This window comes from Cotesia glomerata, linkage group LG4 (assembly GCF_020080835.1).
Source record: "Cotesia glomerata isolate CgM1 linkage group LG4, MPM_Cglom_v2.3, whole genome shotgun sequence".
Taxonomy (NCBI): domain Eukaryota; kingdom Metazoa; phylum Arthropoda; class Insecta; order Hymenoptera; family Braconidae; genus Cotesia; species Cotesia glomerata.
In genome coordinates, this window is record NC_058161.1 from 3985533 (window position 1) to 4005759 (window position 20227).

Genomic DNA, 20227 nt, shown 5'->3' on the forward strand with positions numbered 1-20227 from the left:
AATTAAATTTGCTATGAAAAAAAAAATTATTAAATTAACTTGATTATGAAAAAAAAAAAATTAATAAAAAAATTCCACTGATAAAAATAAAAAAAAATGATTAGTAAAAATTTTAATCACAATATTAATGTGATTAATATTGTCGTTCTGATGAAAAGAAGAATATTCTCTGAGATTAATTGAAGTTTCTTCTATAATTTCTGTCCAAAATTTCTTCTTGTTTATCAATTTCAGCATTTTTTTCTCCAAATAACTGGACTAGTTTTGTATAGCCACCTCTAATGTGACTAGTCAGCGATGAATAATGTTTTGAAATAGATTTTTTAGCACGTTCATTCACCATTTTATTAAGAAATTAATTTTCTTGGTATGAATAATCAGAAAGATTTTAATTATTAATTTTTTTTTTTTTTTAAACACTGGAAAATATTTTTAAATCAAAGTTTCACAACTCACTTGAAAAGTTTATAGTCGCTGACACTTCAGGAGTTTTTTTTCGACTGATTTAAGATAGAATGAAAATAATACTGGAAAATGCAGGTATACTGTAAGATTATTTAAATATTTTCTACCTGCTATATTTACTGAAAAAAAATTTTTTTTTCTTTTAGTTGACTGTATTCCGTTATAAACCTTGTACTTCTGCAAAATAATTTTTTTTCTTGTATACCTGAAATGAAAAAATAAATAAGTAAAGAAAAAACTGTTTTTTTTTTTTAAATCTTCAAAAATAAAGCATTTGAATTTTTTATGAATAACGAAGCAAATTTTTGACAATTATTATAAACTATTGTTTTTCTGTATAAATTTATATCAACTTTGCATAATATCGTTTAGATTATGTACCTTTATGTATTACGTTATTTTTTCTTTCTTTTTACTGAACATAGAATTATTTTTTTTTATGTTCTAAATATACATTATAATTTATAATACATATGTGATTGAATAAATCATTTCCATATTTTGTACTTGCCATTAGGCTTAATGCCTTGGGATATAAATTAAATAAATAAATAAAAAATATTTAAATTTGTACAACAGTTTTTGCAATTTTCTTATTGTAAGTACTATTATAATTAAATGTATTATATGTTTACAATTCCTCGCAAGTTTCGCTTAATTGTATCAGATATTGTTTACTGTTATAAATTTATATAATTTTTACATGTTTAGTTACTGTTTTATTTTCTTAGGTAAAAAATTTTTTATTAAAAAACCTAAACAAACATAAATTATTCCTTAAAGAAAAAACTGTCTAGTATTAATACCCTTAAGGGTATGTACTAAATTATAAAAAAAAAAAAAAATTGTAAATACTGAAAAACATGAATATTTATTTGAATTCAAAATTAATAAACATTTATTACAATGTACCAATAAATTATTTCAAATACAAAGATAAAAAATAAAAATTGATATTGAACTTCTAAACTAAATAAAAATCCTTTAAGAATAAACCATCAAGTCTTCATTATTTAAGTATATCAAAATGTCTCTAACACAATTGTAAGGTAAATCACCAAAAATATCTTCAAGTTTCTTCTCAGCATTTTTCAGCAACAAATTCCTCTTCTGCCCCTTTTTAAACTGATAAACCAACATCTTTGCATACAAGGGGAACTTGGTAGCTAATTTTTTATCTTTAATAGCCTTTTCAATATTCTTATTCTCCGCATACATGACCACCTGGTCAACACCCTTAACCAGAACATCATAGTAAGAAACACTAGTTCTAGTAATCTTCTCTTTCTTCATACTCTTAACTTCCTTGATACACTTACTCTGATACTCTCTCTTCTTAATCCCGCGGCTAATCCACTCTAAATGCTTCTTATGAACATGTAATTTAGCAGCTTTTAATTTAAGTACATGCTGCTGGAGTATCGTAGAAGTAGTATCACGCAGATTTTTATAAACAAAAGCTTCATTGATATCAGCTCCAAGATCTAAAAGCAATTGCAATAATTCTCCATCGCAATTATTTTTAATCGCCATATCAATAGCAGATTCCATTTTAAAACTGTAATTACTCCTCGCGGTAGCATCGATATCCGCGCCTCTGTTCACCAAGAGCTTAATTAATTCCATGGATTCTTGAAGGGTAGCTTGATGAATTGCCGTCATACCTTCATACCGATTAGAACTGCTCTTTTTATTAACATCCGCGCCACAATCCAACAGACGTGTGATAATATATTGATTCTTTTTGCAAATAGCTTCATAAAGTGCAGTTTTTCCATCAGCAGAAAGAATATTAACATCAGCGCCTCTTCTGAGCAATAAATCAACCAGCTCATTGTCATCCAGTCTAATAGCAATATGCAGCGCAGTTTGTCCAGAGTCTTGCTCATTAACATGATTGATATTTATTCCATTGTCTAGAAGCAAATTAATCATCTCCGTGCTTTTAGCTCTTCCCGCAAGTTGAAGCGCATTTTCTCCATCCTCAGTCTTGGAATTAACCTCTACTTTCAGGACATTTAAAAAGTACTTGACCATCTCCAGAGCATTTTCACTAACAGCTACATGGTAAGCAGTCAATCCGGAGACAAATCCGTGCTTAGCGAAGATATCATACTTGGCGTTCTTCTTTATCAGTTTTTTAGCCACTGAAACATTGTCTTTAGCCGCGGCAACATGAAGAGGAGTTTCTCCTTTGTCTGTTTTGGCATTTACATCGCAGTGTTTATTACCCAGCAAATGCTGGACGATTTCTTCGTTGTTAAGATCTATCGCAATGTGCAATGCGGTCCAGCCGCCGCAGAACTGGTGATTGTTGGTCGCGTTTATATCAGCGCCCATTTCTAATAAATATTTGACTATTTTTAAGTTGCCGCTTTCTACTGCTGCGAAAAGAACAGTTTGGGAAGACTCGTCTAAGGTATTGATGTCAGCGTACCTGCCGAATAAAATAGAAATTTCGTGCTCGCCGTAGCCCAGCTCTTTGAGCTGCTCTAGTGAGAAATTTTTGAAGGTTTCGCGGAATAAATTGTCGTGATTTATTGAAACGGAATTGCTGCGAGTAAGACATTTTATTATTTCCCAATTTTTACGCTTAATTGCGTGACTAAGAACAGCCTCGCGGTTTTTTACCAGCGCGCGTATGTCTATTTTTTTTGTTAAGAGCAGCTGGACAATGTCCAGCCGGTTTTTCTTCACTGCGCTGTGCAGCGGAGTGTCCCAGTAGTTGTAAATTGTGTCTGAAGTATTTTTAGCGGAAATATTAGCACCGTGCTCGAGTAAAATTTCAATACCTGGGATAAATTCCATGTCTACTGCTACGCGAAGCGCGGTTTTAAAATAGTCACCTTGCTCGTCAATGTCGACTCCAGTTTTGAGAAGCTGTTTCATTGATTTTAGGTTCTCGGCTTTCACTGCGATTATTAGTGGAGTGTCTTTTGATTCTGATTTTTGGCTCTCGGAGTCGGAGTCTTTGTTATCTTCTTCTTCTTCGTCGGAATCACCTGAAGTATGACATTAAAATTAGATGTCATTTGACAATTTTTTAATTTTATTTAAGGGGGAAATACGTGTACAGGCTTAAAAAAATTCAATTTTTTTTTATAAATCGCTTGTAAAACTATTCAAAAATATAGATTTAAAATTTCAAGTCAAAGTTATAAGCGATTTAGTAATTACTTTAATACTATTTTACATCAACTTTTTCTGTCACTTTTTTTTCAAACGCGTTTTTCTCGAAACGAGTTTTTCCAAAACTGTGTGCAGTCCAGCTCAAAGAGTTTTAAACCAATCATCTTGCGATATTTTATAATACTAAAGTTAGCCGACGTTTTTAATTTTTTGATTTTTTTTTCATTTATTAAATTAGAACTAAAAAATATTTTTTAAAAATTGCACCTATAGTTTTTAAAGTTTTTTACGAATGAAATTTTTTTTTGATACAATTTTTTCAATAAAAAAAATTTTTTTAATTTTTAAATGTCGGCTAACTTTATTTTCATTTATAATTTTCTTTATACAATTACCTTGTATATGAACCTCAATCGAAAGCGATATTTTTATTTAAACTATTTTTTTTTAATAAACAATGTATAAAAAAGTGGTAAAAAATCACGACTTAATTTCACAGCCCTCTAAAAAATGAAAATTTTTACTTTTTGTTTTGTAAATTGAGGTTCATATGGAAGATACACATATAAATGAAGTAATTTTTCTGTGCCATTGATTTCAAATAAAAATTGCGGCTTCCATACTGCACACAGACTGCTAAGTCGGATGACAACCTACGATGTGTATCAGCTGATATCTCTGCTATTTGTTAACTTATATTGTTGTTTAATATGAAAAAATACACATAAATATAATGATAGTAAAGTTAGCCGACGTTCAAAAATTTTTCTATTTTTTTTAACAATTAAATTGCTAGTAAAAAAATACTTTAAAAAAATTGCACGTATAATTTTTAAAATTTTCTACATGTGAAATTTTTTCTTTTAATTTACAGTAACAATTTTTTCAATAAAAATAATTATAAAAATTTTTAGATGTCGGCTAATTTAATTTTCATATAAATATATCTATAAAATAACCTGATAGTTTCAATAAATAATATTAATTTTTTATACCTTAAAAAAATTAATGAAAATCAGCATGAAAACGGCTTTCTACATGTATTTCCACCCTTAACAAAAATATTTGTTCCAAAAAATTATTTTTAAAAAATTGCATTTTTTATTTTTTTAAATTTCTAAATGTCAATTTTTTTTTCATAATTTTTTTTGCCATAATTTATTTGATAACACTAAAGTTAGCCGACGTTTTTAATTTTTTGTTTTTTTTAATTATCAAATTAGAACTAAAAAATATTTTTTAAAAATTGCACTTACAGTTTATCAAGTTTTTTACAAATGAAATTTTTTTTATTATTTTGTAATCATTTTTTCAGTAAAAAAAAATTCTAAAAATTTTTAGATGTCGGCTAACTTAATTTTCATATTTATTTGTTATAAAATTTTTAAAATTATTAAATATCGCGTGACTAATGCAAAAAGGGGGCAAGGCAAAGTATGCGCCCTTTTAGCTTTGCAAAGCTAAAAGGGCGCATAATTTTTTTTTTCATCACCAATCGACTAGTTGACATATTCTTCGTCGAAAAATCAAGCATTGATTTCCTAAAGCTAAAAGGGCTTATAAATTTTTTTTCTAAATAATTCATTAAAATTCTCATTTTTAGCCTAAAAATTAAAAAAAAAAAACGGTAGATTCACACGAAAGAGGCGTATTTTAACTCAACATACACTCTTTTAAAATTACAATTAAAATATTTTTAAAAAATTGCAAAATATGCGTGATTGTATTAATTTATTTTTATTTGAAAATTATTTCAATCCCATTAGTTTTCAATTAATTTAATTATCCATAGCTTGTAAGAAAATAGTTAAAAATTATTATATTTTCAATAATGTTTAAGTACTTAAAAACAGCCGGTCCCTCTTTTTCTCGCGTCGCACTCACTGCAAGAAACGGTACTATCCTCGGTGCATTCATGATTATAAAGCTATTGAAGTTTTATATTTTTTTTTTAAACAAATGACAATTTTGAAAAAAACACCTTGCTATATGAAATAGATAATTAAAAAATCTATTACGTAGCAGAGCGTTTTTTTCAAAATTCTTCTTTGTCTAGAAGAGAAATATGAAGCTGCAATCGTACGCGAAAAGAACAAGATGACACTGGATATCATCCCGGGTTATACTGAGTAAAAAAAAATTTCAGATAGTAGTTAGTATAATCCAGATTACAATGAATATAATCCAAAAATCACCCAGTATAATCTGGATTTTTTTTAGCTACTATCTGAAATTTTTTTTCACCACAGATATCACTGAGTTTAATCTGGGATGATACCCAGTATCATCTTGTTCTTTCCGTGTAGGGACCGGCTGTTGAGAAATTTTTTTTTTATTCATTAAACTTTTTTATTTTATGTCTTGTGAAGATATTTATCAAAATTTTTTATAAAAACTTAAATTTTTTTTATGTGCCCTTTTAGCCTTAGGCACTACTTTCCTAAAAGCTAAAAGGGCGCATGTCTTCAGTTACGCCCTTTTAGCTTTAGGATAGTCGAATATTTTTTTTTACAGATCTTTGTGTTTTGAGCGATTTCAAGAAGAATGGCAAAAAAAAATTTTTTTATGCGCCCCTTTAGCATAAATCCCTACTAACGTGTAGCTATGCGCCCTTTTTGCATTAGTCACGCGATATGTGCTACATTAATGATCATACCTAAAGTGCCTCGAACCCAGTTAACTCCGTCTATGTCCATTTCATTTTCGTCGGCGATCGTTTCGACGAAAGCGTGAGCTAATAATCGGAAAAGGTCCACTGCCATTCGAGGTTGATTCATGTCGTCGTCATCATCGGAATCCTCATCGTTGTCGTTGTCATTGTCATCGTCCGAGTCCGATGACATGTCGCTGTCGGAATTATCGTTCAGGTGGTCGTTGCCGGGTACATTGTCTTCTGCTCCTGAATTTTCAGATTCTGAGTCTGATGACGCATCAATACGCTGTCTTTTCGCTGGTCTTTCATCATCTGACATTTTTAAGTCTTAGTTGTCTATTTACTATCCCTAAAAGTTGTTTTGGTGTTATTAATAATGTTTTATTATTTATTTTGTGTTTTTTACTTACCTGAGATTTGTTAAAAAAAAAAATACTAGTTGATTATAAACAAAAAAATCTTTCTTGGCGATATTTGTATGTTTTTTTTAATAAATAAATACAATACGTAATTGTAATATTTACGTTGGTAAATTTATGCGTTTTTTGAGGTTAGCTGTTATTTTTTACGCGGTCGGTATGTAGAGCGCGCTATTGTATATTCAAAAAATGTATGGAGGGTAGAGGTACCTCTACCCTCCATAAAAAAATGGGAACTACTCTGAAATCAGCTGTTATTTCAAATCGATTTTTAGTTTTGTTTATTTTGATTCACAAGTAAATAAACAATAAAATTTTTTTTTTTAAGTGTATATCTGTAGTTTTTTTTAATTTCTTTAATTAGTTTTTTAGTAGATTTCATAAAAATCTAACTATTGCAGCCGTCCTTATGGCGCAACTTTTAAAAAATTTAGTCATTTTCTGACTTAGTTTGTCGAGCTGAGTTAGAGAATGTATATAGTTCAAAAGTTTATATATATATATATATATATGTATGTGTATATACATACATATATAAACTTTTGAACTATATACATTTTCTGACTCATAATATATGTATGTATGTATATATATGTATGTTATATGGTCACTGTTATGCATATATATATATGCTATATATATATATATATATATATATATATATATATATATATATATATATATATATATATATATATATATATATATATATATATATATATATATATATATATATATATATATATATATATATATATATATATATATAACGTGGCTTGTCAGCATGATAACATATATATAGTCTCAATATATGATCATGTATATATATATATATATATATATATATATATATATTTATATTTATACGATATAACGCGGCTTGTCAGCACGATAACGTTTTCAATTTATAACCGATTTTTCTCAAACTCAACATGCTTCATTTATCGATCAAGACCAAGGTTAAGTTCGAAGATGAGCTTAATCGGGCGAGTAATTTGGAAATGACATGATTTTGAAATTTTGAAAATCGTAAAAATTGATGTTTTTACTACTTCAACTTGGTATAACAACTGAATTAGACAAAAGATATTAAAATTTGGTGAAATGCATCGTAAAGCTCTTCTAATAAGCTTCAATTATAAAAATTATTATTATAAAAATGAAATCTACTTCCATTTCGGCTGCCGAATGGCCTTTTTTTAATAATTATTTATTTATTAATAAAAATTCTTAAAAAAAATCAGATGTCTGTTGAATTTAGTATCATGACATAATACTGAAGTTAGCCGTCAGCTGTCAATTAAAAAAATTTTTTTAATAAACCAATTACAATAAAAAAATGCTTCTAAAAATTTTCAATTGTAATTTTTATTAATTTTCACATGTGGAACTTTTTAATTAAATTTTTTTATAATAAGGTAAAAGACCTAGTTATTGACACTTGCAATTTTATTTTAATTAATTAAAAAAAAAAACAAATCAACTCTAAAAAATTAATAAATATAATTTTTGAATTATAAAATTAAAGAATAATATAGTAAAGTTAGCCGACATTTTTGATTTTTTTATTTTACTTAATTTATTAAATTAAAACTCAAAAATATTTTTAAAAAATTGCACTTATAGTTTTTGAAGTTTTTAACAAATAAAAATTTTTTTTTTATTTTTTTGTAATAACTTTTTAATAAAAAAAATCATAAAAATTTTTAGATGTCGGCTAATTTTATTTTCATAATTTAAGATGATTGATTTTTTAAGAACTCTATATTTTTAATTAGAATAAAATTGCAAGTGTCCAATAACTAGGCCAGTGTCATTAACTGGGTCTTTTACTTTAATTTAATTGCTATAAAATTCTGAAATCTTTAATAATATCATTATAATTCTAAAGTTAACAGACATCTGTCATTTTTTAATTTTATAACAATTAAATTACAATCAAAAAATTTCACTAGAAAAATTCCACTTTTAGAAATTAAAAAAAATGACAAGTGGAAACTTTTTAAAATTAATTTTTTTTTTTTATAAAAATAAAAATAATTGTAAAATTTCTGCTGCTTTCAGTACCAACAGTTTTTTTTTTAATTTTTACATATGAAATTATTTTTATCAGTTAAAAAAAATAATTATAAAGAAAATGATAATTAAAAAAAAATTAATTATAAAATTTTTTATTTTCAGGATCAAAAAATAAAGAAAAATGTGAGTATAATAATTTTCTAAAGAAAGCTTTTTGTTTCTAAGTTTTAAAAAAATTATTGCATTAATTTGAAAACTAATTATTTTAATGAAAATAGAATTAGCAGATATTAAAAAATTTATAGGATTTTTCTTATTAAAAGTTTTATTACAAAAAAATAAAAAAAAAAATTTCATATTTCTTATAAGATTTAAAAAAGTATGAGTCCAATTTAATTAAAATAACCTTTTGGTTTTTATTTAATTAATAAAAAAAATTTTTAAATATCGCTTGATTTTAGAATCATTTATTTTAATATTTAATCCAGACCATTAATAGTTGAAGATTAAAGAGATATAAAGAAGAAGAAAAAAAAGACTGTAAAGAAAAGATAAGAGCAGATAATTTAATAAAGTCGACTATTTATTTTCCTGGAGGTATTTCTTACAAAATAACACCTTTGTTTTTTATATATATCAATACAATATAATATAATATTGTCGAATTACAACAAAAATATTGCATATAATTGTATAACATTCGTATAACTTTGTTAATAATATTTTTTTAAAATTCATTTATTCATTCTCTGGACATAAATGGACCCGTTATTCATGATTTGTACGAAAAATGGAGTATCGTTGCCACCAATGGACGGTAGCTGTTTTTAATCATACTTTTGTAAATACTTTTTCATAATAATTTTGTTTCGGACCTGCCGTAACGACGAAAAGGACTCAAAAAAATATCAATTATCATATCAGTAATTAATTATAAGATAAATTAACAAATAACTTTGTGCTTTCTCTTGCCGTGGAATTTAGTGCTTACTTATATAAATAGGGCAGTAAATTATTAAACATTTTTTTTATAAATATCCAGCTCTTTGATTTTTTTACTTTAATAATTATTATTGTACGTATATATATTTATTTATTTATTAGTCAATTAATTACTTTTATTTTAGAGAGCTGTTATTGTCAGACTTTCAACGATGAAACAGTAAATATACTTTTTTTTTTTTTTTTTTTTAAACTACGACATTCCTTTGATTTATTTTAAATCTTAACTTTATTATAATTTCCTTTACAGGACCAAGGATCAAAGGATTTTAGCTTGTTGATTTTTAATACTTAAAGTACCAAGACCATTAATTTTAATGAGCGATGTGGTAAAGCTGGTCTCAATTTTTCATCTATGTCGGTGTAAAATATTTCAGCTTCTGTTTTAAAGCCATGTTTTTCAAATACTTTTTGAGAATAAATTCCTGTTGCGTCTGCTTTTATTACCTAAAAGTAAATTTATTAATTAATTTTCAATTTTTTATAATTATTTTTTTTTAATTAGAATTAATTAACAAACTACAAATTATGGTAATTATTTACAAGTGGGGTCCACCCTATTTTTGGCCATATCTGGGTGAAAAATTAATTTTTTTTATTCTGCTTGTTTTTATAGCGCATTAATGATAAAAAATATGAAAGAAAAAAATAAAGATTTCGATAGCTTTTTTATCTTTAAAAGTTGGAAAAAATTCTGGCTCATGTTTTTGGATAAAATTTATATTTTATCTTTTTTCGATGTTTTTGATATATTTTTTTTTTAAAAGTACATAAATAAACGAACAATTTGAAAAAAAAAAGTTAAATATCACGATTTTCTAAAAAATTTATAAATTTTTTTGAAAATTTGTTAAAATTGTGATAATTAACTTTTTTCTTTAATTGTTCATTTTTTTATGTATTTAAAAAAAAATATATCAATAAAGTCAAATAGAAATTTTGTTCAAAAAAATTAAAATTAAAATTACCCACTTGTAAATATTTACCAAAAATTTTAATTTATCTATTGAAAGTTTTTTTTTAAATTATCTTGATAAAAAAATTTTAAGTCATTAAAAATTTTAAAACTTTTATGCTGCAAGAAAACGAATTAAAAATTTTTTTCTATCAATTTCACTGAAGAATATAAATAAAGTACAAGACATGAATAATAGTCAGAAAAATAATTACTACTGCAGTATTTTAATTAACAAATATCTTATAACATTTTTGAAGTTAAAAAAATTTCAGTGACTCAAATTATTTACAGAAGTACATATTTCCAGTAAAAAAAAAAAATAAAAATTTATTTTAATTTAAAATTCAAAAATTAATTATTTAAATACCAAAAAAAATTATTAAATATTTAAAACTTATTAAAAATTATTATTATTCCTAAAAATGATTAAATATTCAAAATTTATCAAATATTATTATTATTATTAGTATTATTATTATTAAAAATGATTAAATATGCAAAAATTATTAAATATTTATGTATAAATCCTAATTAAAATTTTTTTTTTCAGCCTGAAGATATGTACCTTTAATAAAATAATAATAAAATAACAAGTACCTTGACACTGACAAAAACAACGAACAACATGCAGAAAATAGGTAAAATTTTTAAATTAATTAACAAATAATTAATTATGCATGCTAGGTGATATCGGTCAATAACATCTTACAACCTTAAAGCCAGCGCGTTTGGCCACATCAACAGTATCAGCCATCAGGACATTAGCTAGCCCACGGCCACGGAACTCTTCATCAACGCTGAGGATCCTGCACTCAAACAACTCTTCCGTGTTGTACTTTTCAAAGAGATCTACTTTCTCGCTCACTTTGTACAGCAGCCCAAAAATAATTTTGAACTTTTCATCATCGAGTTCCTCTAGGCGACGAACTGCTTCTTCGCGGTCTCCTTTCTTCGTCACTCCATTCAACGCCAGTCCGGCTATCTGCTCAATTAATAATTAATTAATCAAGATGAACAATTAATACAATTTACCTAAGACCTGGTATAATAAATCTAGATGACTAATTTTTTTTTAATTAAAAAAAAAGCAATTATAATTAGTAATTACCGTTCCATCTTCGGTTACCAGCATCCGCGAGTATCCTTGCTTAAGAGTAGCCAGACAGTGATTTTCAAGCTCTAGATGCGAGTCTCCTTTTTGGCAGAGGTCCACTCCGCGATTAAGAGGCTCATCAGCGAAGAAATTGAATCGTAAATGTTCAATCACTTCGTTAAAACGTATCTCCGGTATCGCTACTGCGTTTAATCGTGAGGAAGACATTTTTTCAATTTATTTATTAATTATTATTATTATTTTAAATAATAATAATAAATTATTATTATTTATATTAATTAATTTATTTAATTAATTAATTATTTATTTATTTATTCGTTTAATTAATAAATTATTTTTTTAATAATTTATTTATTTATTTAATTAATTATTATTATTTTAAATAATAATAATAAATATTAGAACAAAAATTTTTTTGTATGATTTAAACAATCTTATTTACTTTATATTTAAGTAACGACTAGCACACCGAGTGTTAAATTTTATCTATCACGCGCATTAACTCTTACGTCGAGTATCAATGTCGCTTGCGCCCTACAGCTGAATATTGATTGACCTAGTTCCTTCATCCTAGTGCCCATCATCATCAGATTACTTTATTATCTATGGGATTCATATAAATGTCAGATTAATAGAGTAGACATCCATTATCAACAGACATATAGATATTTATTCTAATTATTATTCCCTTACATACTTTTAAATATTCATTTAGATTTTATTTTTTTTTATTATTAATACTATATATTTGCAAGCTCCGGAGTGATTTACAGATTATTTACGTCAATTGACGTTTGGAATACGTTAAATACTTTTAAATACTTATTCTTCTTCTTTAATTAATAGTTATAATTAAACTTACTTTGACAAATGTTGATAAATAATATTAATATTTAAGATCTGAATTAAAAGCTTTAAACAGCTAATTTTTTATATCTGAAGCTAATTCATTAGAAGAAAATCAAGTACTTTTAATTATTATACATCTGTACAAAATTGATTTTTTTTTTTTTCAATTGTTAATCATGCAATCAAATTGTTCTGATAAGAAGCTTGAGAACTATTTGATTGATGAGTAAGCACTCATTTGATAGACGATTGAAGATTTCATAATTCATTTCTTTTTTGAATCTTTAAAATAAGTTTTTAAATATTTAAATATATATATATACAAGTTAAAATAATAAATCGTCGTCTCCTTCGTCGAGCATGTTGACTGAATCGTAATCTTTGCCAGCAGCTATCATTTCAATACGGTGGGCTTCAGCCTGAAAAAAAAAAAAAGATTGTTTAATTAATATGTGACTTCTGTGACTTGTGAACTATAAATAAATCAAATTTTGCCGTATTAAATAATGACTTTTGTTAAATTGCACTGTACTATTTTAACTATTAACATTTTTAAAGATATAATAAGCTCATCCCGATGTTACACTCATCAAGACCTTTCATTTAAGTACCCATATGCATTTTGATATATTTTTCATATATACATATATATAAATATATGAAATATATGAAAAATTGATGTGGGTACTCAAATGAAAGGTCTCGATGAGTGTAACATCGGGATGAGCTTATATCTTTAAAAATTTCAATAGTTCACAAGATATTTGTTAATATTGCATTGTACTTTTTTAAATATTGATGTTTTTAAAGATATAAGCTCATCCCGATGTTACACTCATCAAGACCTTTCATTTAAGTACCCATATGCATTTTGATATATTTTTCATATATACATATATATAAATATATGAAATATATGAAAAATTGATGTGGGTACTCAAATGAAAGGTCTCGATGAGTGTAACATCGGGATGAGCTTATATCTTTAAAAATATCGATAGTTCACAAAAAACAAGGTCATTTCTTAATTATGTTAAATTGCGCTGTATTTTCTCAAATATTGACATTTTTAGAAATATTAGCTTATCTCGATGTTATACTCATCAAGAGCTTTCATTTGAGTACCCACATGAATTTTGATATATTTTTAATATATACATATATATAATATATATAAATATATGAAAAATTGATGTGGGTACTCAAATGAAAGGTCTTAATGAGTGTAATGTCGGGATGAGCTTATATCTTTAAAAATGTCAATAGTTCACAAGATACAAGGTCATTTCTTAATTATGTATTTAGAGATAGAACATTTTCGAATGCAGCCTAAATACTTATCATCATAAATTAACTATTGCTGAGAATGATATGAAACCTTGAAAAGACACAACTCCAGGTCAAGACTTTTCCAACGATACCAAATTTAACCATAAAAACCCATTTTATCATATAAATACACTGGTCACAAAAATTTGTTTATTGACTTAATAATGTAGATTTAAAAAATTAATTAATAATATTAGCAGACATTTGAAATTTTTTTTAAATTTTATAACAAATTAATTAATTTTTTTTAATTTCTATACGTGGAATTTTTTCACTAATTTTTTTTTATAACAATTTAATTGTTTAAAAAATTTTTAAATGTCTGTTTCAAGATTTTAGTGTAATTATTTTATCAAAAAAATCACCTTGGCTTTAATAATCTTCTTCTTATCCTGAATTTTTTTTAGACGGTAAAACTCTTCACGCTCAAGCTCATCGAGCTCTGAAATAATGTAAGCGAGTGTCCTCTCGATACGAGGAATAATAACATGCTCGATGGCGTTGACTCGCCGATTAGTGATCTTAATTACTTCGTCAAGAGTTACGAAGCTAGTTTGCAGCGAGGCCAAAACCACAAGAAGCTTGACTCCTTTTTGGTAGTTCTTCTTGAGTTTTGCGAGCTGCTGACCACCACGAGCCAACCCAGCGAGTTCGTAGGTATCCGTACCGTCTTGGTAGGACTCGAACACTGGCAAGTTTACACCAGCTACGTTGTCTTTCTTAGACCGGATTTTAATCTGGGCTTTTGTTACGTTCTGCAAGACTACTTGGTTAAAATCACCAGTCGCAAATTTAGCTTCTGCTAGTGAAAATGCAGCTTCTTTCATTACTTCTCCCATCAATGTTTTCGTCTAAAAATAAATTATAAATTTTTCTTTTAAATATCAAGAATTTGAAATTACCAAATTAAAAAATTTTTTTTCATTTACTGAACTTTTACCAATTTTATGGTGAAAAAAAATATTTCATCAATTAACAATTAAAATTTTTAATGATACTAAATTTTAACAGACAATCTTTTTAGATTTTTCTAACAATTAAGAAATTAAGAAAATAAATTAAATTATAATGAAAAGAAAATAAGTAAAAAAAATTATGATACTAAAATTAGCTGACGTACAAAAATTTTTCTATTTTTTTTTTTAAATTAAATTGCAAGTAAAAAAATACTTTAAAAAAGTTGCACGTATAATTTTTCAAATTTTCTACATGTAAAATTTTTTCTTTTAATTTTAGAGCAATAATTTTTTCAATAAAAATAATTATAAAAATTTTCAGATGTCAGCTAATTTAATTTTCATAAAAAAATTCCACATGTGGAATTTTAAATGTGGAAATTTAAATTAGAAAATTTTTAAAATAAGTGAGAATTTTTTAAAATATTTTTTTTTAATAAAAAATGATTTGTTAAAAAAATTCCTAAAATTGTCTGATGTTTATTAATTTTAGTATAATAATTTTTGTTATATTTATCATATAAATTAATTTAGCAGAAATTTAATAAACTTTTACAAAAAATAAATTATGACAAAAAAAATGACATTAAAGTTAGCAGTCACTTGATAATTTTTAATTTTACTTAACAAAAAAAAATTTATTTTGAAAATGATTTTTAAAAAATTGCATTTTTAATTTTTTAAAATTTCTACAAGTCAATTTTTCTTTCTAATTTATTTTTACAGTAATTTACTTGTTAAAAAAATTCTAAAAATTATCAAATATCTGCTACTTTAATTTTCATAAAAAAAAATTGATAATTAGAAATTTTAATAAATTAAAATTGAAATTTTTTTAAAAATAATTTTTTCGGAAAAAAATTGTTTATTAAAAAAAAAAATTAAAGAGTTGTCATATGACTGGTAAATTAAATTTAATATATTTACCTCGATAATTTTACCAAGAATCATACGGAATCTCATCTGCAATGCATCAGCTTTCTTTTTTAATAATCCATGGCCTTTTGTTGCACCAGCAAGACGAGATTTCATCAACATTTGTGCTCTAAAATAAATTATTTTTATTATTATAAATTATTTCATCAATCCAATTATTTGACATATTTACAATTTTAAAAAATCATTAATTTAAAAATGAAAAAAATATCAAATTAATTAAATAAATAAATAAAAATAAAAAAATTAATGATTTTTTAAAATAAATGTCAGATGATTTTGAACACAAGGGTTACACCCAGTTTTGGAGCCAACGTGATTAAGACAGTGTACACATTAATTGAAATTAAATAATTAGTGATAATGATTGATTGAGTGGTTTGTGAATAAATAAAGAGCTTTAAATAATAAAATATTATTTTACTTACCCCCGAGAGGGAAAAATAGGTAGTCTGTCTTTACCCGACATTTTCAATAAAAAATTAAGCAGACAGCAATGAAGGAGATCAGCTGACTTGGGACTCGGGACCAGCGGAAGTTATTTGTTTAGATGTATGTGTGTCGCATGTGACGTCACTAGTGAACTCGCGGGAGTTTTTTGAATTTTTATACTTATGTAAGTATATATAATTAATTCAATTATTTTTATAAATTATTAATTTATAGAACTTCTTTTATTTTTTACCAATCGCTCTTTTTTATTTTTATTTTTTAGAGTAAACAAGTTTTAATACTCTAAATATTATGGAAAATTATTTAAAATGTCATTGATGAAGAATATTCATTTATATATGAATAATAATAGTAAAAATAATAAAAGTTACATTGAATATCCAACATTGATGACAATGGAGAATCGTAAATATTTTTATAGTAAGAGACTAGAGCGAATTAAAGAAGAAAAAGAAGAAAAAACTAATAATGTTATTACAGAAAAAGTTGATAAATTTAATTGGAGTTCAGGAATAATTAGAAGCGCTTATGAAGATATTCTTGTAAGAGCAAAAATCGCTGATTTTCAACAAATTAAATTCGATCAAAGGTTTGTTATTACGGTAGCAATGATTCTTCAATAAAAAATCATGATACTGAATTTTTCAGAAATTTAACAACTTTTAAATATTTTTATAACAAATATTGAAAAAAATTCTACAAATAGAAATTTTGAAAAATTATAAGTGCAAATTTTTAAAAATATTTTTTTCATACTAACTAGCAACCTAGCAGTCACTATGTGACTGTCATGACTTGTGAAATATAAATAAACAAAATTTTGCTTTATTAAATAATAATTTTTGTTAAATTGCACTATACTTTTTTAACTATTTACATTTTTAGAGATAGAAGCTCATCCCGATGTTACACTCATTAAGAGCTTTCATTAGAGTACCCACATGCATTTTCATATATTTTTCATATATACATATATATAATATATATAAATATATGAAAAATTGATGTGGCTACTCAAATGAAAGGTCTTGATGAGTGTAACGTCGGGATCAGCTTATATCTTTAAAAATGTCAATAGTTCACAAGATACAAAGTCATTTCTCAATTATTGACTTTTTTTAAGATATAAGCTCATCCCGATGTTACACTCATCAAGAGCTTTCATTAGAGTACCCACATGCATTTTCATATATACATATATATAATATATATAAATATATGAAAAATTGATGTGGGTACTCAAATTAAAGGTCTTGATGAGTGTAACGTCGGGATCAGTTTATATCTTTAAAAATGTCAATAGTTCACAAGATACAAAGTCGTTTCTCAATTATTGACTTTTTTTAAGATATAAGCTCATCCCGATGTTACACTCATTAAGAGTTTTCATTAGAGTACCCACATGCATTTTGATATATTTTTCATATATTTATATATATAAATATATAAAATATATGAAAAATTGATGTGGGTACTCAAATAAAAGGTCTTGATGAGTGTAACATCGGGATGAGCTTATATCTTTAAAAATGTCAATAGTTCACAAGATACAAGGTCATTTCTTAATTATGTATCTAGAGATAGAGTATACTCTGGACACAAAATTTTGCTTATTTTCTTAATATTATAGATTAATGACATTAAAGTTAGACAAACAGTCACTTAATCATTTTTTAATTTGTTTTAATTAACAAATTTGTTCCGAAAAATGATTTTCAAAGAATTGCATTTTTAATTTTTTTAAATTTCTACATGTCAATTTTTTTCTTCATTTTTTTCCCATCATTTATTTGTTAAAAAAATAATTAAAATTTGCTGAATTAATTTACATTAATAATAAATTTGTTATAAAAATATGAAGAATATTTTCAGTACCACAAAAAATAATCAAATAATATTTTTCTTCTATTCCAGTGATCTAAAATCAATCTGAAGTAATCCTAACAACCACCCACAAAAAATTCTCCAGACCTTTAAAATAAATTTTCACTTTAATAAATAATTAAATATAAAATTTATTAAATTTTATGAAACATAATTTACACTTATAAATAAATTAACTCTGATATAAATTACTCTGTCCAGATTTCAAAACTTGTCTGACATTAATATTAATTCTCGTTTGATTGATAAAACTTCTCGCCTTACTCCAATCATCATCAAAAAAATTATTGTCCAAGTCCAAGTCCCAGGTCGAAGAATCAGCAGGCAAAATTTTAGGAACTCCGTGATAATTCAACCTTGACTGTCCTGTCATAACAACGACATCACCGCTTCGAAGAAAAATCGCGTGAGCTGGGTCCTCGGGTCTCGGACCACCAATCAGAAACACAGCAGTTTGTCCGAAGCTTGTTGAAATTAATGGCGCTTGAATATTAACTTCAGAATGATCTACGTGACCAGCTAAGGTAGAATTCATGCGGTAGTAATTTATAATAGCAGCTTCAGCATTGAAATCTCTGAACCCAAGGACTTGAGCAAATATCTTCGACATCTCAGTTAGATCTTCAGGAATTTCTCCTCGAAGATCTTCGGAATAATTTTTAGTGTCCCAATTATGATGATAGCCCATCGTTGCCCAGCGTAGTTTAGGAATTAAACCACTTGCGCGTTCGTCATTTTTTGTACAAATGTCCCACCAGGTTTCATTGTCTCCCAGAAGACTATGAGCATCTATATTTAATTTATTTGGCTTTCGAGGATAATCTTTCAGGCACTTTGTGATCCAGTGACGTTGACCAGCATTCGTGAATGGATTCTTGATAAAAATTAATCCTGTTTACAATTTATAATAATTATTATAAATTATAATATTTATAATAATTTTTAAAAAATAATATTCATAAAAATTTATAATAATAAGTAATAAAAATTAATAAATAATAATTTATAATAATTAAAAAAAAAAAACTTTTTTCATTTTAAGTTCATACCTGGTATTTCATTAAATTCATATATTCTCCAAGAATTTATTTCTGTAAGTCCTAGATGAGACAATTTGGAGTTAATAAGTGCACATTTAGCAAATACTTGTTTAACCTAAAAAAAGTAATTATTAAATATTGTAATTAATAAATTGTAATAAGTTAATTATTACCTTTGTAGATTTATTGACATCAATAACATTTTCTAAATTTGGAGGTGGGTTGCGGCTTTTATAATATTTAAAATAATCCTTAAACATTATTTTTATTTACATTTGAATCATGTACGCTGCCATGCTGTTTGACCGATAACGTAGAACTGGTTTAACTTTTTTGAAATAAGGGGTAGGGGGTAAAATGGGACATTTAAAAGTTCAATTTTCATGATGCATAAAAATTAATTTTAAGAATTTTTCTAATAAATAAATTACTGGATAAAAAAATGAGAAAAAAAAATTGACATTTAGAAAATTTAATAAATTAAAAATGCAATTTAAGAAAAAAAATTTTTCGGAACAAATTTTTTTGTTAAAAAAAATTAAAAAATGGTCAAGTGACAGCTAACTTTAATATCATTCATGATACTTAACACTTGACCATTTATTGGATTTTTTTAACAAAAAAATTTGGTAAAAAAAAATTATTTTTAAAAAATTGCATTCTTAATTTTTTTAAATTTCTCCATGTCAATTTTTTTTTTATAATTTATTTGCTACAAAAATTATTAAATATCTGCTGAGTTTATTTTCATGACAATTTTTAGAATTTTCAGAACAAATAAATAATAGCAAAAAAAAATTTTTTTTTAAACTCTATGTATAGAAGTTCTAAAAAATTAAAAATGCAATTTTTATTTAATAATTTATTAGACCTAGTTTTTACTTTTAGAAAAAAATTCAAAAAGCTGTCAATTATCTGCTAATTTAAGTGTCATATTATTTTCTTCCTGATAATTATGAAGTTAAGGTAAAAGACCCAGTTATTGACACTGGCTTAGTTGATTGATACTTGAAATTTTATT

The 20227-nt window shown here is 25.4% G+C and overlaps 4 protein-coding genes and 1 long non-coding RNA gene across 5 annotated transcripts; 1 reads left to right on the plus strand and 4 right to left on the minus strand.

Annotated features, from left to right (window-relative positions):
- Positions 1 to 1423: 1423 nt before the first annotated feature.
- LOC123263446 (putative ankyrin repeat protein RF_0381) lies at positions 1424 to 6707 on the minus strand. The gene is made up of 3 exons (XM_044726221.1): positions 6658 to 6707; positions 6251 to 6596; positions 1424 to 3467 (listed from the first exon to the last, which is right to left on the minus strand). Exons 2-3 carry the CDS (start codon positions 6564 to 6566, stop codon positions 1450 to 1452), a joined length of 2334 nt encoding a protein of 777 aa, XP_044582156.1. The 5' UTR covers positions 6567 to 6596; positions 6658 to 6707; the 3' UTR covers positions 1424 to 1449.
- Positions 6708 to 9247: 2540 nt separating this feature from the next.
- LOC123263471 lies at positions 9248 to 12022 on the minus strand. Its single transcript, XM_044726256.1, has 3 exons — positions 11754 to 12022; positions 11358 to 11627; positions 9248 to 10134 (listed from the first exon to the last, which is right to left on the minus strand). The coding sequence occupies exons 1-3, from the start codon at positions 11964 to 11966 to the stop codon at positions 9979 to 9981; spliced, it is 639 nt and encodes a 212-aa protein (XP_044582191.1). The 5' UTR covers positions 11967 to 12022; the 3' UTR covers positions 9248 to 9978.
- LOC123263481 lies at positions 9749 to 11450 on the plus strand. The gene is made up of 4 exons (XR_006509170.1): positions 9749 to 9847; positions 9938 to 10140; positions 11196 to 11283; positions 11330 to 11450. It is a non-coding gene; the product is annotated as an uncharacterized LOC123263481 (long non-coding RNA).
- Positions 12023 to 12406: 384 nt separating the features above from the next.
- LOC123263466 (V-type proton ATPase subunit D) lies at positions 12407 to 16392 on the minus strand. Its single transcript, XM_044726248.1, has 4 exons — positions 16258 to 16392; positions 15821 to 15938; positions 14303 to 14788; positions 12407 to 13027 (listed from the first exon to the last, which is right to left on the minus strand). The coding sequence occupies exons 1-4, from the start codon at positions 16296 to 16298 to the stop codon at positions 12935 to 12937; spliced, it is 738 nt and encodes a 245-aa protein (XP_044582183.1). The 5' UTR covers positions 16299 to 16392; the 3' UTR covers positions 12407 to 12934.
- A 1889-nt stretch (positions 16393 to 18281) lies between these two features.
- Positions 18282 to 19599, minus strand: LOC123263463 (nucleic acid dioxygenase ALKBH1). Its single transcript, XM_044726245.1, has 3 exons — positions 19380 to 19599; positions 19216 to 19321; positions 18282 to 19057 (listed from the first exon to the last, which is right to left on the minus strand). The coding sequence occupies exons 1-3, from the start codon at positions 19464 to 19466 to the stop codon at positions 18339 to 18341; spliced, it is 912 nt and encodes a 303-aa protein (XP_044582180.1). The 5' UTR covers positions 19467 to 19599; the 3' UTR covers positions 18282 to 18338.
- Positions 19600 to 20227: the final 628 nt, after the last annotated feature.